At 41.7% G+C, this 15,775-nt stretch overlaps 1 protein-coding gene across 1 annotated transcript in view; it reads right to left on the bottom strand.

Moving 5' to 3' along the window:
- The window catches only part of Pik3ca (phosphatidylinositol-4,5-bisphosphate 3-kinase catalytic subunit alpha), a 68,768-nt gene that overhangs the window by 15,871 nt on the left and 37,122 nt on the right, over positions 1-15,775 (bottom strand). The window contains exons 2-10 of the mRNA XM_021195283.2: positions 12,918-13,345; positions 12,129-12,338; positions 11,400-11,650; positions 9,454-9,699; positions 8,713-8,798; positions 6,245-6,350; positions 5,498-5,650; positions 5,280-5,414; positions 1,026-1,150 (exon numbers count right to left, since the gene is read on the bottom strand). Of these exons, the coding sequence (XP_021050942.1) occupies positions 1,026-1,150; positions 5,280-5,414; positions 5,498-5,650; positions 6,245-6,350; positions 8,713-8,798; positions 9,454-9,699; positions 11,400-11,650; positions 12,129-12,338; positions 12,918-13,269 (1,664 nt within the window). The 5' untranslated portion in view covers positions 13,270-13,345. The remainder of the gene's footprint in view (positions 1-1,025; positions 1,151-5,279; positions 5,415-5,497; positions 5,651-6,244; positions 6,351-8,712; positions 8,799-9,453; positions 9,700-11,399; positions 11,651-12,128; positions 12,339-12,917; positions 13,346-15,775) is intronic.

The raw sequence follows: 15,775 nt of genomic DNA, 5'->3' as shown, positions 1-15,775 counted from the left end.
AGCCAATGGGTAAAGGTGCTCTCCAGCAAGCTTGATGTGTGCAGACAGTGAAAGGAGAGCCGACTCCTCAAGACTGTCCTCTAGCCTCTGCATGCACACTGTGTCATGAGAGCCCACCCCGCAAGAACAAGTGCAGTGTAATAAAGACAAAAATGCACCAGTGTCTCAAGGAGCAGCAGGAAAAATGTAAGCCAACAAAGCCATGGTCTAACACGCACAGGAGCGCATGTGTGCGTGGGTTCCTGCTTGAACTTCATATTTAAAAAACTCTAGAAAAACAAATTGTCAGTCTGGGGTTACAATGCAGTGACAGAGTATGTGCTTAGCTTGTAGAAGGCTGTAATTAAATCGCTACCGTCGATTAAAGACATTTTCTTTTAAAAAACTTGGGGACATGATGTACCTAGGTTGGTGACGTGTTTGCCTAGCATGCGTGTGTCCTGGGTTTCATACAATGTACAGTACCTTGTAAACCGGGTGTAGGGACACATGCCTGCAATCCTAGTACTTAGGAGGTGGAGGCAGGAGCATAAGAAGCTCAAAGTCATCCTCAACTACAGTTCAAGGCCAGTTTGGGCTGAAACCCGGCCCCAACAACAAAACAACAACAACAACAACAACAACAACAACAACAACAACAAAAACAATCCAACTTTTAAAATGTTTAAGTATCAACATAGAATGTTTTTCTAGAAAGAAATATCTATATCCATACTTTTGAAAAGGTCATCATCAATAAAGAAAATAACATTTAAATTACATCTTGTTTACTAGGTATGGTAAAAATATGGGTAAAACCAAGCCAGGAGTGATGGGGAACATCTATAATCCCAGCATCAGTTAGGAGGCTGAGCTGGAGGATTTCCAGGGAGAGGCAGCCTGGCTATACACTGAGCTCACAACTAACGTGGACTACCTCCAAACAACAATCCAACGATGTGTGTGCTGGCTCACTCACATGGTTTCCCTGACAGGAAGAAGGTCCCTCGGCCTTCAGCCTTGAGAGCCTCACTCCCCACACTTGCCTGTGGCTCCATAGGAAGTCTTTCTCTTGTTCAGTGATTTCAGACAGTGGGTCCCGGGTGCAAAGTGCTCGGAGCTGTTCCTTGTCATTTTCTCTTAACTCATTGTCTCTGGCTAGTCTGTTACTCTGTAAAATAAAGCCCGATTTGATATGGATTTCTCTGCCATGGATTTCCTCGGATATTCATGAATACATATTTGAAAAAGCAAACTGATGCTCAATAAACCTCACATAGCTTATTAACTATTACAAAAACAATCTGTTATTCTCACTCAAAATAAAATAGTATCTGTAGAACAGATGCAGGTATGTGGCTATTATCACCACCAAGAAGTAGAAGAGTGACTCCCAGCCTAGCCTGGGGCGAAGGGGAAGGAAGCCAGCCTCTTCCCCTCCCTGATGAGGCTCTTCCTACACTCCACTAACTAGAGCCTGATAATGCTGTGACAGAAAGGGTACAAGGTAGTAGTATCCCAAAATAAAAATGCAAGCCCTTTCACGTTCCTTGCTAACTTATCCTCATAACTATTGGCACGCTTTTAAATGTAAATGTAAATTAAGAAAGATGAAAAGATGAGCTCGGTCATTAAAGCACTGTGCATTTCAACACTAGGGAACTAAATAAAAAGTAACAGACTTATTATGGAATCCCAGGAAATAGATTTATTCTCTTTAAATACTCTAAGTCTTTGAATAACAAACACCCCAAATAATCCCTGAGTATTACCATGTAATGAAACAAAACAGCCAAACAAAACCAAGAGGGCCCATGAGAGGCATACTGATTATCTAAAGATGCTTGCTGCCAAGCCCAACAACCTGGGGTTCATCCCTGGGACTCACATGGTAGAAGGAGAGACCTACTCCACAAAGCCGTCTCTGAGCTCCATGTGTAAGCTGGGGCATGCACACACACCTCCCACCACTTACAAGACACAAGACATCTGAACTGTGATTACAGATGCTTATCAGTATATTATACAAAACTGCTTATCAGGATATTATACAAAACTGCTATCGTTTTAGCCTTTTAGAACAGTACAAACAAAAGGAGTCCTCCTTGTTAGTGGTCTTTATGTACTGATGCATCCTGAAATTTTACAACAGAATGAGGAAATTGAACATTATCACTGAACAAGCACTTTTAAGTATGTTCTGCACCCAGTTTCATTCTTGCTGTTCGTGTTACAAAGTAGATCCTACTCATAGAGCACCCATTCTAGTAGCAGAGTTTTCTAAACAGGAAGTCTGCCTAATGGAGAAACCGGCAGACAGCTAGAGAGAGCAACAGCCAGTGGCTAAGAGGACAAAGACAGCAGAGGAGGGAGGGGTCTAGCATGTGAACTGGCCGCTTAGACCCACATGTTTTACTGAGAGCTACCTAAGGGATGAATGCCATGGTTTGATCTATGTTTCATAACGCCTTTTGCAGCTGTTCCAAAAAAAGAAGGGAAATCAGTTAGGAGGCTACTACATGGGTCTAGACCAGAAACCTGTTGTCTTAAATCATTACTAATTATCATCAGCATGCAACGGACTCCATCTGCTTCTGTATTTTTGAAATGTTTATGTTAATATGAAATAATTTACAGAAAATCAGGAAAGACAGTTGTACTACGTATTTTAATGCGAATCTAGAAGCATAATAAACTTAGTGTTCTCTCACCTGTACCTCACCTTGAAATATCTTTGTCAAACTATAAATAACACTGTCATAACACAATGTTTGACACGGATGGCTCATACTTTTGCTGAAGACAAGATGGTCATTTTTTTCATGTTCAACAATTATAAATCATTTTAATTATTTCATCATTTCATTATAAATAATTTCATTTATATTATAAATCACATGATCAAGGAAAGACTTCTTCATCACTGTTTTATTTTCCATAGGCCTCTGTATATATATCTGCCTTCCACATTTCATCATTTAGAAATGTATGGAGTAAATTTTGATGTTGAACAGTACGGTGCTCAGTTTGGATGCCCACCATGAGTGGACTGAGCAAACCTGTTAGTAAAGCACACCATGGCCGTGAGAAGCTCTAGAGAGGTGAGGGAGGAGGAGGAGGAGGAGGAGGAGGAGGAGGAGGAGAGCCTACCCTGAGGGAGGAGCATCAGCCAGCACAGGGGAGACCTGGACAGAGCGGAGGGAAGAAGGACGGCTGTGTTCAGGCTCACTCTGCTCCCTTCCCAGCAGCTGCCTGGAGCACCATGAAGCTGCTCTGCTCCATGTACCCGCCCCACCATGAGGAACAAAGACCCCTACACAGGAGCCAAAAATGTCTTCCCTTCCTTGATTTTCTGTTTTAGATTTTTAAAAAGAAAATTATTTTACATCTACGAATGTGTATCTGTGGTCTGTGTACATGTCTTGTGCCTGCAGAGGTCAGACAAAGGCAATGGATCCTGGAACTGGATGGCTGTGAGCCATGATATGTGTGTGTATTTACATACGTAATATATATTACATACACATATATATCAAATATGAATATAATATGGGTCCTCTGTAAGAACAAGTGCTCTAATCTGCCAAGCCATCTTTTTATAGCCAAAGTTCCTTGTTTTTCTCAGTGTATGCTACAGTAACAAAAAGTGATACATATCATGAACATGAAATAAATACCACATATGGGAGAGTTTTTGACACAAAATATAGAGATTGAATCACTCTTATTCAATTACTAACTCTACAGAAATACAGACTTATCCTACTGAGGACACTGTTTGACAATGCACTTATAAGCCAAGGCTCACCATCAAGTCTGAAGCTGTGACTCTGAGGTGGGGTGACTTTCCCTGTATCCCATGGACTTCTGGTTATTTCTGGACACATTTTTGATCGTTAGTGTTAGTGGTTCAGAGGCCACAAATATGGTTCAGCGTACTGTCACACACAGCATAATCTACAAACAGGATGCACTTGGCATTCAGTGTGGGCTGAGCCTGAGAAACACTGATGCCCACATTCCTATGATTTTCCCAAAGAGGGAAAGTGAGAAAATCTGTCTAAAGTCTAAAAACATCACAAAGGGGAAAAAAACCCTTTATAACCCTGCTATCTGCAGACTCATTTAAATCTGTACACTCTTCTTGGAGGTGCTACTACTGACTGGGGTGTTCTGCTGACTGCCAGGTTATTACACCTGCCTCCTCTACGCCTTTGTGTTTGGTTAGTCTTCCCTGAGCATGGAAGCAATGAAATACACAAGTACCCTAATATCTAGGAAGACTAAGGTTCCACAATTTTCTTACACTTCGAAACATTTCTTATATATCTAAATGGAAAACCAAAGTGTTCTCTATATTCTATAAAAATAAATAAAAGAGCCGGGCGTGGTGGCGCACGCCTTTAATCCCAGCACTCGGGAGGCAGAGGCAGGCGGATTTCTGAGTTTGAGTCCAGCCTGGTCTACAAAGTGAGTTCCAAGACAGCCAGGGTTATACAGAGAAACCCTGTTTTGAAAAAAAACCAAAAACAAACAAATAAAACAAAAAGACAGTATAATTCACAAAATCTCAATCCTTACAAAGTATTACCATTACTACAAAAAGAAATGCTTTTAGTTTATTTTGTTTTGTGTTTACACTGTGTACACAGGAAGACAACTGGTTTAAACTGTCTGGCAGGGTTCTTCGGAAAGGAGCTGCTATGCACTGTCACTATGCCTGGCCAGGCACATGTCACAATCTTCACTCAATATTAATCAGCAAGCTTAGTTAGTGGTTCCTGATCTGACTGACTCTGGTGCTCAAGCTTAGACAACGAGGTGAGCAGGTACCCTGTCTCTGGAGACCTGGGCTAACGCGGTGTGATGAAAAGTTGCTTCTGCTGCTTCAAAGTTCACTTCGTGTTTATACGTCAGCCTCAATTCCTGGTGCTGACGCAGAGGTTCCCACTAGATTTGATATCCACCAGTCCTACACACCTCAGTTATTCTCAGCATAGTATTGTTCTTCCCACCTCTGTGCCCTCACCATACCATGCTCTATGATGCACAACTTCATTACAGCATCTACACCAATGTTGTATACACAGTGATATCTAACAGGGCTTCAAATAAAGCAAGAATAACCAGGTACAGGTAGACTACAAGGATACAGAAAATGTTCTTTACTGCAGTCCTACTACGGAGCTCAACAGTAGCCACACCAGGACTACTGAGCCATATAACCCTTGCACACAGAGAAGAACGTGCTCATCTCTAGACACTGCTGCGGAGACATAGGGAGCTCAGGGCGTCCTCACCAGTCCTGTATGAGAGTAACTGAATCCAGCTTCTCGGGACACAGACCAATTGGCATGTTCTTCAATCACAGACATGTCTGGAAACTTCACCACACTGCTGAACCAATCAAATTCCAACTCTAAGCACGGAGTTTCCTATAAGAAAGAACACAGGTTATTGAATATATATTATGCTTAGTTGTCATAAACAAACTAATTTCTGAAAATAAAGGGCTTACTTTATTTGGATTTGACCCAGTAACACCAATAGGGTTCAGCAGGTCTTCTAACCCATGTGGTACAGGCCAGAGATTCAAAGCCATTTTCCCGGACACCAGGGTGTCTGTATAATCAAACAAGTTTATGTTTCCCCAGGCCAACGGACAGTGCTCCTTAATGAGACAAAGAAAATATTCACGATTCTGTGAATAAATCACACATTTCCAAATATGCTTCTCTGGGAGGGATTCCAACCGTCACCTCTATAACCAAAGGGACACAAAGTCTACCCAAGCCACCGTGGCTGTTCAAAATTGAAGGGCTTTCTGTCCTGCATTTTCTCCATTTTCAAAAGGACGTATGAAGCAGCCTGAGAATGAGTGAGGTGTGTGGTCACACCAGCAGTCACTCAGTGTGGTTAACAAATTATACTGACAGGAACTCACGACACACTTATGCATCAGAAACGGACTTCTCAGGCTCTCCCAATGCACTCTTAAATGAGAAAGTCACTAATATTTCCCAAGGCTTTAATCAATTAGCATTTTACTAAACAAACAAACAAACAAACAAAAACCCACCATGGTGGCACATGCCTACCATCCATACTTGAGAGCAACTCTGTGTTCAAGGGAACCCTGGGTTACATACATGGCAGGACTAGGCTGAACCAACCAACCAACCAACCAGAGGGGGGGGGAGGGAGCCCGCCCATTTTGTTGAGCAAGCCTGAATCAGAGTTGGGGGAGCCACGGCGGATACTTTACCTCCTTAGCACCCTTTCGGCCTTTAACAGAGCAGATTGAAAGGCAAAGGCGCGCAGCACGAGGAAGATCAGGAATGTATATATCATAATTCAGCCATTCATTCCACCTATAGAAAATTGACAAACCAAGCTTTATCCTGAGTATTCACATGGCTCCATACTGCATCAACACTAAAGACAAGGCAAATGACAATCCAACAAAGATACATTTCAGAACTGTATAAAAATGACCAGAAGTTGGGGGTAGAGTGGCTTACGCCTTTATCCCAGGACTCATGAGGTTAAGGTACGCTATGAGTCTGAAGCCAGCAAGTTCCAGGTCAGCCAGAACTACAAAGTAAGTCCCTGTCTCAGAAAGCTGGGGTGGAGGTGGTGTCTGAGTCAGTATTATTCGCCATACCTCAAGGGTGACACTCTACAAGACAAAGGACAGGTGGCAAGGAATGCACTAGGACTAAGTACATCATTTGTTATAACCAAACGGAAACTGGAAAGCCTTGGAAAATGAACAGACGTATACTCTATGACCCAGCTCCACTGTAAACAAAACACAGGAATGTGCTAGCCACAGACTGCTAATTTTTTTTTGTTTGTTTGTTTTTTTCGAGACAGAGTTTCTCTGTGTAGCCCTGGCTGTCCTGGAACTCACTTTGTAGACCAGGCTGGCCTCGAACTCAGAAATTCGCCTGCCTCTGCCTCCCGAGTGCTGGGATTAAAGGCGTGCGCCACCACGCCAGGCTCACAGACTGCTAATTTAACTATCCATAATATCCTCCAACTGTAAACAACCCAAATCCAACACTGAAATAAAGGTGCAGAAGCCACAGTCTGGACACATACATCCAGGCAGACACATAAAATAAATCCATACAATTTTAACATTTTCCCAAGCCTACTCTCCTATCTTTCCGATGATTTCATATAAATTTCTGATTTTTATTTTTATAAATGCTTTACTAACATTTTCATATTACCAGGGATTTAACCTCTATTTTAAAAAGGTTGTTTTTTTTTTTTTTTAAAGATAAATGTTTATTGTTTCTGTGTGCTGTGTTTATAGGATGTGAGTGCAGGTGCCTGCAGAGGCCAGGAGAGGGTGATGCATCCCCTGAAACTGAGTTATTGGTTATGAGCTGCCCAATGGGAATGCTGGAAACTGAATTTGGGTCCTTAGGAAGAGCAGTTCTGCTGAGCCACCTCTCCAGTCCTAACTAGAAACTTTGGGAAGTAAAGACTACAAGTAAGAGTTTTATAACTTGTTTGATGGTCAGGGTGTGGTCAGTGAGGCCCAGGCTGGCTCTGAGCAACTGTGTGGCTAGAGATGTAGCTAAACTCCTGATCCTCCTCCCACAGCTAATATCAGGCAGGGGCTTAATAGTTACTTTATTTTTTCTAAATATTGACATAGCAGCAACTACTATGAAATCTTACTTCTTCCTTTTGTAAAGTGTTATTCTTGGTTCTGAAACAACAAGGACAGATTATTCTGGGGCCCCAGTTTAGGGCTCCTGAAATTCTTTGGATTGTTTCCTCAAATATACTGTTTGTTTAAAATCTCCTACAGTCAGCCCACCCCCTACTCCAGCAAACAAGAAGTCAGAAGAACAGGATATGAAACTGTTGTCATGTGTCCCATCTACCCTCACTGATGCCCTGATTGAGCTACAGACTCAGGTAAGGTGACAACTGCCTCTCCTCACCCTGACAACGGACTGTCACCCTGAACTTGTCCTAGGCACTAGGACACTCATCAATGCTGGGAATGTAATAAAGATTGCCATTTTGGGGCTGGTGAGATGGCTCAGAGGGTAAGANCACCCAACTGCTCTTCGAAAGGTGCAGAGTTCAAATCCCAGCAACCACATGGTGGCTCACAACCATCCGTAACAAGATCTGACTCCCTCTTCTGGAGTGTCTGAAGACAGCTATAGTGTACTTACATATAATAAATAAATAAATCTTAAAAAAAAAAAAAAAGATTGCCTTTTTTTTTTTCTTTTTTGACTGTCAGAACTCAGTCTTTGTTGTGGAATTCCTTTGAGGTCTCACTACTTAGCTCTATTGCATTCTATAAAGTCCATCTTCAGTCAAGAGGTTGAGTCTTATCTTCAACAATCTCTCACAAGAAAGACAAGGTAACAGGAGGCCTGCAACTGTGGACCAACCGCCCTGCACTTCCTCAGCCTAAGCAAGAATGAATCCCAGGGTGCCCAGCAACCTGCTTTCCCATAGCAGACTGTTTTCACGCAAAGACTCTCTAACTCAATTCCTAAGTGTCTGTTCCTGGGAGTCATTTGAAGGAAACTCCTTGAAGTTCAGGTCTTGAATCAAGAACAAGTCTTTGACCTTGAAACAATGGAAAGATTGAAGCCAGTCACAAAAAGTCCTCATGTTCTCTATGTAAATAATGGAAATACAGATAACTTGCATAAAGCTAATGACACAAAACATGTGTAAACACCCTCTTACCTAGGATTGGAACAAGGTACTCTTTGAGTGTTCACATTGTCACATAAGGGTTCTCCTCCATGGTAGATACCTGTTCGAACATAGATCTAAAAGGAAGAAAGAAAAATGTACACTTTGTACATGTATATTCATACATGTATAACACACACACACACACACACTTATATATAGGTATATGAACACTCAACAGAACCAATGTAAATGAAGTGTTCTGTTCAGATGGTTTCTTTGTATAGCTTTACAATTAACTGATAGAGCCTCTTGACCACTATGAAGTTAACAGAGCTACAAGCCTGTGGCATTATGCATGAAATGCAGAGACCTTCACTTTTCCAAGATAAGCTGGTATCAGGTGTTTCTTCAAACTCCTGAAGCTAGAGGAACAGTTCACAAAGACATTAAAAGCTCTGCTATGAGATGTCAATATTTTCACTTAATGGGATTAAATAAAGACTATAAAAAGACCCTCTTTAATTTCAATCACTGTTTTACTAAACAGACTCTAAAAAGAACTGACTTTAAGAAGTCTACAATTATGTGTATTCTAATTATAGACAGAACCATAGCTGTGTGAAAGGTAAGGCAGGTATACCTCAAATAGAATTCATGAATTGTTTCTATTTTCTGAGATTTGTGTTTTTCTAGTCACCTGAAAAACTAGAGGTCAACAGCTTGTACTGTGCTCCACAGAGGCTAATTAAGAAAAGATTTCCACAGGGAAAACCTCAGCATTTGCCTTACCTTATCAATGTCTCGAATATTTACATTTACATAGGTTGCACAAAGAATTTTTATTCTGAGCGCACTATTTATGACCCAGAGGGATTTTGTCGATGTCTCTCCATTCATGTAGGGTGTGGCTGTGGAGATGCGCCTGGAGTATGATGGCATTGTGAAGCTATCAATCGGCAGCTGAGAGTATAGGCTTTCCTTGGCCATCAGCATCAAGTTGGGCATCCTCCCCAGCATTATACAGCTTCTTATGTACTGTAAGAGATCATAGACGGAGGGACTTCATAAGGCACTTCATTCCTATGATAGCATGTAGGAATATTATGAATATTTGCACACTGATTTACAAAGGTGATTTTAAAGATTAAACATAGATCACACTTGATAGTAGCTGTTTATAATGCAGTTAGAACCTCTGAATATATTTATATAAAATAAAAAATTAGGGCCAACTTTTGATATGATTATTTTACTCTTAACTGCAAAACAGTCCAACAGTATCAGAAGCGATCACTGTAATAGAAAAGCAGCTTCCTTTGGTAAGCCTGACAGTGCATGTCAAACCTGACGATTAGGCCTTTCTCAGGGTCAAACCCCACCCTACTCCCTCCAAGTAGTTCCTGAGGAACATTTACTGAATTGAAACAATAAAGCGACATAAATAAACTGGTATGGTTACCTACACTGGTAATCCTAGCACTTGGGAAGTGAATGGAGGAAGATCTTCATTAAGATCTTCATTAAGATTCTTTAAGGTTATTCTTAGCTACTACGTGACCAGTTTGAAGCCAGCCTGGGGTATATGAGACCCTGTCTTAGACAAACAATAAAAGTATTTGAAGCCAGCCTGGGGTATATGAGACCCTGTCTTAGACAAACAATAAAAGTAATGAGTAAACAAGACTCAGAATAACAGAGATTTTAAAATGTTACAACGGGTGGGCGTCACTTTTGAAACAGCAGGACACACGTCTGCACAGAGGTCAAGGTTAGGCATGTCCCTCAATCACTGTCCACTTCACTGAGAGAGGATCATTTCCTGACTAGGGAGCTCACAAGGCCAGGCTGACTGGTCAAAGAACTTCAGAGATCCTCAGATACGGGTTGCCACACCTGGCTTTTATGAGGTGCTGGGGTCCTCCTCACACTTATACATCAAACACTTTACCAACTACTCTATCTTCCCATGCCTAAGAGAGCCCAAGTACGTATGTGTACATGTGTACTTGTATGCATATGTCACAGAGAGTGCATAAAGTTCACAGGTTACCCAAAGTTGGCTCTCACTTTCCACCATATGAGTCCCAGGGATTTGACTCAGGTTTATTAGGCTTGGTAACAAGTGCCTTTATGCACTAAGCCATCGTGCTGGCCCCTACACATGGATTTTAGCCACATCATAACTCCCTATTTTCCCACTTATCACCAACTAAAGGCCAGTGTCTATTTTATTAAACAGTAACTGGTGTGTGTATGCTACCACTGCTTCTCGTCTGGATTATTCAGTGAACAGGGAAAGGAAGGAAGGTTAGTACTAAATGTAACAAACCAAGATTCTATTTTAATATTGTCCCCACATCCTTGCTACGGGCAGGTAGGTCATGAAATGAGTATTTTGTGGTTAGTGTGACTGCTATATCCTCCAACTCTAAAATAATTGCATTATTTAAACATAAACATAAACAGACGAGGGACTGGCTGAGAACAAGGAGATCAGTGTACCGGTGTAAGGAAATTCACTCATCCCAATAGGGGTGAATATGAGCCAACACATAAAATACACATATGTCATAAATATAGCTCAGTGGTACAAGACTTAGCTGGCATTCACTATCAGTATTAAGCAAAATTCCAGTATACTAATAAAAATAAGCTTACAAATGGTACTTCCTAAAATTAACTATTAATCATCCAAGCTCTGTGCTATGCAGCTCTGGTGTGGTGCCACCACTCACCTTGTACTGACTCAGCGGGTACTTTTCTAGGAAGTATTCGTCACAGCCACACACTTTCAGAATATACTTGCCCTGATACTCTAAGACACAGAGTTTCAGCTGCTCAGAGGACAACAGCATGCTGCGAGTCTTTTTCCTGATGGCTTCAGCAATGACTTGCTCTGGCACACAGTCATGGTTGATCTTCAGAGTGTACTTCTGCTTGTCGTTGTTTGGAGAGACTATTACCCAAATCACCACTATGATTTGTCCTGTAACAGAAACACACCGTTAGGTGCATCGCTGTGTCTGTTTCATTCCTCTGAAGACAAGTTTCAAGAAGTGTTCACTGTTCCTCTAAGCACAACCAGAAACCATGTCTAGTTAATCTAACGAGAGGTAAAGATCTGCCTAAGGACACAACATCCAAGGCTCCTTTTGGAGTGGATCACAAGGACCCATGGCTGAGCTTAACGCCACATTAAACTTTACAAGGAGAATCAGCTCTAATTCTGTTAGCATTCTATGCAACAGTGAATTCTAAACTCAGTTCTTGAGTGTCAGTGAGATAAGCAACGGGTGAGTCAGTAAGAAGGAGTGCCCGCTATCCAGAAGTCATTACTCCACACTCAGCTCTCCGGGTGCAGGAGCCCGTGTCTTAGGTGCATGATCCAGCTAGCAAAAGGCAACTGTGCAGCGATCAGCACAGCTGCAGTGACACAAGGCCCGCTGCGGGGACTGCCTCCTTACCTTTATCTAACTTGTTGTAGATGTGCTTTGGCAGTTCTGGGGAAGACTCGACATTTGGAGGGTAGACATACATCGCTCTGCTATGAGGCGAGTTGAGATCCCGCAGGTCCACAGCTTCTTTGCAAACATTCAGAATGTTCCTTCGAAAGTCTTGGACTTCTGGATCTTTAACCATATCAAATTCACACACTGGCATGCCAATAACGAAACCTAAAAAATATGATGTTTATAAAGAATGTAAGGCAGAAGTGGTTTTTACAAACTGAGAACTACACACATTTAGAAAAGCACAAAAGAAAAGTTTCTATGAATTAATAAAAAAATTGATAAATCCATTTTTAAGAGGACAGCCAAGGCTACACAGAGAAACCCTGTCATGAAAAGCCAAAAACAAAAACAAAAACAAAACACGTTGATGAGGCCTCAAGCATTTTAATTATATGCATTGCCCATATATGCATTAATATTGTGATTATGATAGGACCTTTATCAACTTTTTTGAGTAATAAAACTTGGCTAATAAGAAATCTAAGTCCTCTTACTAATTGTTTCCCTTAAGTAAAACCCTACAGAAGATCAAAGTGTTACAAAGTTCTATAGCTCAGTAGTAAAAACCAAAAAAAAAAAAAACCAAAAACAAAAACCCTACTTTATATTTTTAAATAGAAATCTACTCAAAGATTACAAAGGTAATAATTCAAAGTATCTTAATAATAAAATAAAAGGAGGCATCATAGTTATTTGCAGTTTAGCAATGACAGTGTCAATTAGCTGAAAATTATATCATACCAATTTCTCGATTGAGGATCTTTTCTTCACGGTTGCCTACTGGTTCAATAACTTTTAAAAAGGGTTGAAAAAGCCGAAGGTCACAAAGCCGTCTTGTTTCATCAAAAAATTCTTCCCTTTCTGCTTCTTGGGTAACACTTACGAAAATGTAAGAAGTTTCATCTTGCAGAAGCTGATGGAGAGGGTATTTCCTGGCCTCTTTGAACAGTTCATGTTTGATGGTGACTAGTGTGGCCTCACGGAGGCATTCTAAAGTCACTATCATTCCATTGGGGAGTAAACATTCCACTAGGATTCGTGGGGGCATCAAGTGGATGCCCCACAGTTCACCCGAAGATGGTCGTGGAGGCATTGTTCTGACCCTCTGCAACCTTTACATAGAAAACCACCTTATGGAGTCAGAAATATGGCTGTCCCCAAATAGTGCCCTGAACAAAAGAAGAAAAAACACTTGTTAGAGAGAAGCAATTCCTGGTCACACACTGACGACGGCACGGCCCTGAGAGGTGTAAATGCTCTCGGCCTGTCGTCTGACTAACCAGAGCAGTAGTAACTTATGTGTTTTAATCTAGATGGCTGCTCTAAACTAGGCTACAAAGATTTTATTACAGAAGACACTCAAAAAATAACATGCATTTAATTAGATTTAATGAAAAATTTAAAATATTGAATAGGTTTTCTAAGCTGGGTCTCATAAAAACCAAGCAATGTACAGAATGAAATAGCAAGCTGTAACCCAACCTGAAATTAGCATCTCCCCAGGCCTGGTGGTGCCGGCCTGCAACCTCAGCTCCTTTGGCTGAGGCAAGAGGATTTATTTGCAGGTTCAAGGCTTGCCTGGAACACTTAGCAAGTATGTCTCAAGAAGCAGCAGGCAACAGATTAGGGATGTGATGGAGCAGTGGAGCACTTGCCTGGCATACATGAAGATGGCTTCTGCCACTGTTACCACTGTCACTCCATCATTTTAGGGTGCCACAGACATGGCAGAGCTTTTAGGCAACAGATCCATACTTATTTAGGTATAAGTACAGCCCAGAAAAATCCAAATACTTCTCCTTTCTCTTCACCCAACATATGCAGTAAATGTGAAAGTAAATGGCTTAGTCTTTCCATCTTAAATCTTAATGTGTACATGTGAGTGCAGGCACCTGTAGAGGACAGAGGGAACAGACCCCCCCTGGAGCTGGAGTTACAGGCAGTAGTAAGTGCCCGATGTGGGTGATAGAAATAAATTCTGTTCCTCCGAAAGAGCAGTATACATTCTTAACTGAAAGCCATTTCTCTAGTCCCCGTCACTTCCTTTCTATTGGCAGGGGCTGGGTGTTTTGCCTAAGTGATACTTTCAGAGCTCTCTGGGGTTTTGAGAGAAGGTCTAAGACAGTCGTCTGGCCTCGAATTTTCAATATAACAGAGACTAGACTTGCTTGATGTTCCGATGCTTCCAATTCCACCTACTGACTGTTGGGGTCATAAGTGGCGTCCATTCTGTTTTTAAAGGTATTCTATTTTTGCATGTGTGCGCATGTAACTGCAGAGGCCAGAAGAGCATCAAATTCACACAGGTATAGCTGGAGTTACAGCTGATTGTGAACTGCCTGATGTGAATGCTAGGAAGTGAACTCTGGTCCTCTTCAAGAGCCCCAAGTGTTCTTAACTGAAAAGACACCGCTCTGGCTCAGTTGTTTTGGTTTTGGTTTTCATTTTTTCAGGACGGGGCTTCCTTCTGTGTAGCCTGGATGTCCCGGAACTTACTCTGTAGATCAGGCTATCCTGTGACTCCCAAGTGCTGGGACTAAAGGTTGGTGCCATTCCTAGCCCCCAATTTGGTTTTTAAAGTATATTGTTACATAACAAAATATCATCAACTATTTTCCTTGAAGCATGGTGATTAAGCTGTGCCAATTTTTAATATTCTTGAGATGGACTGTTTTAGATATTGAAGGACCTATGGTTAACTCTCTGTGTCACCCCACTTCAGATTAAGTACTTATAATATTTTTAAAATTGTTAAGCATTATAGGATTCAAAAGACTCTCCATTTTAGATGACAGCAGTCTTGGGGATTCATTTGGAAGATGCCATTAAAACCTTTAAAATACACAAGCTTACAGCAGTTGAGATGGCTCACTGGATAAAAGTGCTTGCCATGGAAATCTGATGACCTGAGTTCAATCTCTGGAACTCACAGGGAACCAGTTCCCAGAGCTGTCCTCTGACCACATCTGGACAATGTACCAGTGCTCAAGCCCCCAGCCCCCATACACACACACCTTCCAAGGCTCCTCTTAAAGAGAAAACAGAAGGCAATTTCCTGCTGTTTTCAGGATTTCTTCCATTCAGTGAGACTGAGAAGTCAAACAGGAGATGCCAAGTGAGAAGGTATTGGGGGGGGGGGAGGGAACAGCAGCAAGGAAGAGTGCATGATGCTCTGGAAGAGACCCCACTCAGGTTCAGTTTCTAGCCCACAGAAGAAGCTCATAGCCATCTCTAATTCCAGTTCTAGGGAATCCAACTCACTCTTTCTCTGGCCTCCATCGGCATCAGCCATGTGCATGGTGCACAGACATACATTCAGATGAAGTACTCATACACATGAAAAGGCCCAGACATCCTACTAATGTGGTCACTCTATCATGTGGCACATGAGACGAGCACATAGGAGCTAGAGATACTGGTTTCTCACCAAGGGTGTGGTTCTGTCCCAGGACCATGTTAGGTGCTAGATAGGTAGTGTCTTAGGTATTATTGTTGTAAAAAGACACCATGAACATGGCAGTTCTTATTAAGGAAAAGAGGCTGGCTTACAGTTCAGAAGTTTAGTCCATTATTATCATGGCAGGAAGAATGGTGGCATG

This window comes from Mus pahari, chromosome 4 (assembly GCF_900095145.1).
Source record: "Mus pahari chromosome 4, PAHARI_EIJ_v1.1, whole genome shotgun sequence".
In the NCBI taxonomy this organism is placed as follows: Eukaryota; Metazoa; Chordata; class Mammalia; order Rodentia; family Muridae; genus Mus; species Mus pahari.
This window is presented reverse-complemented; position numbering and strand designations above follow the sequence as displayed.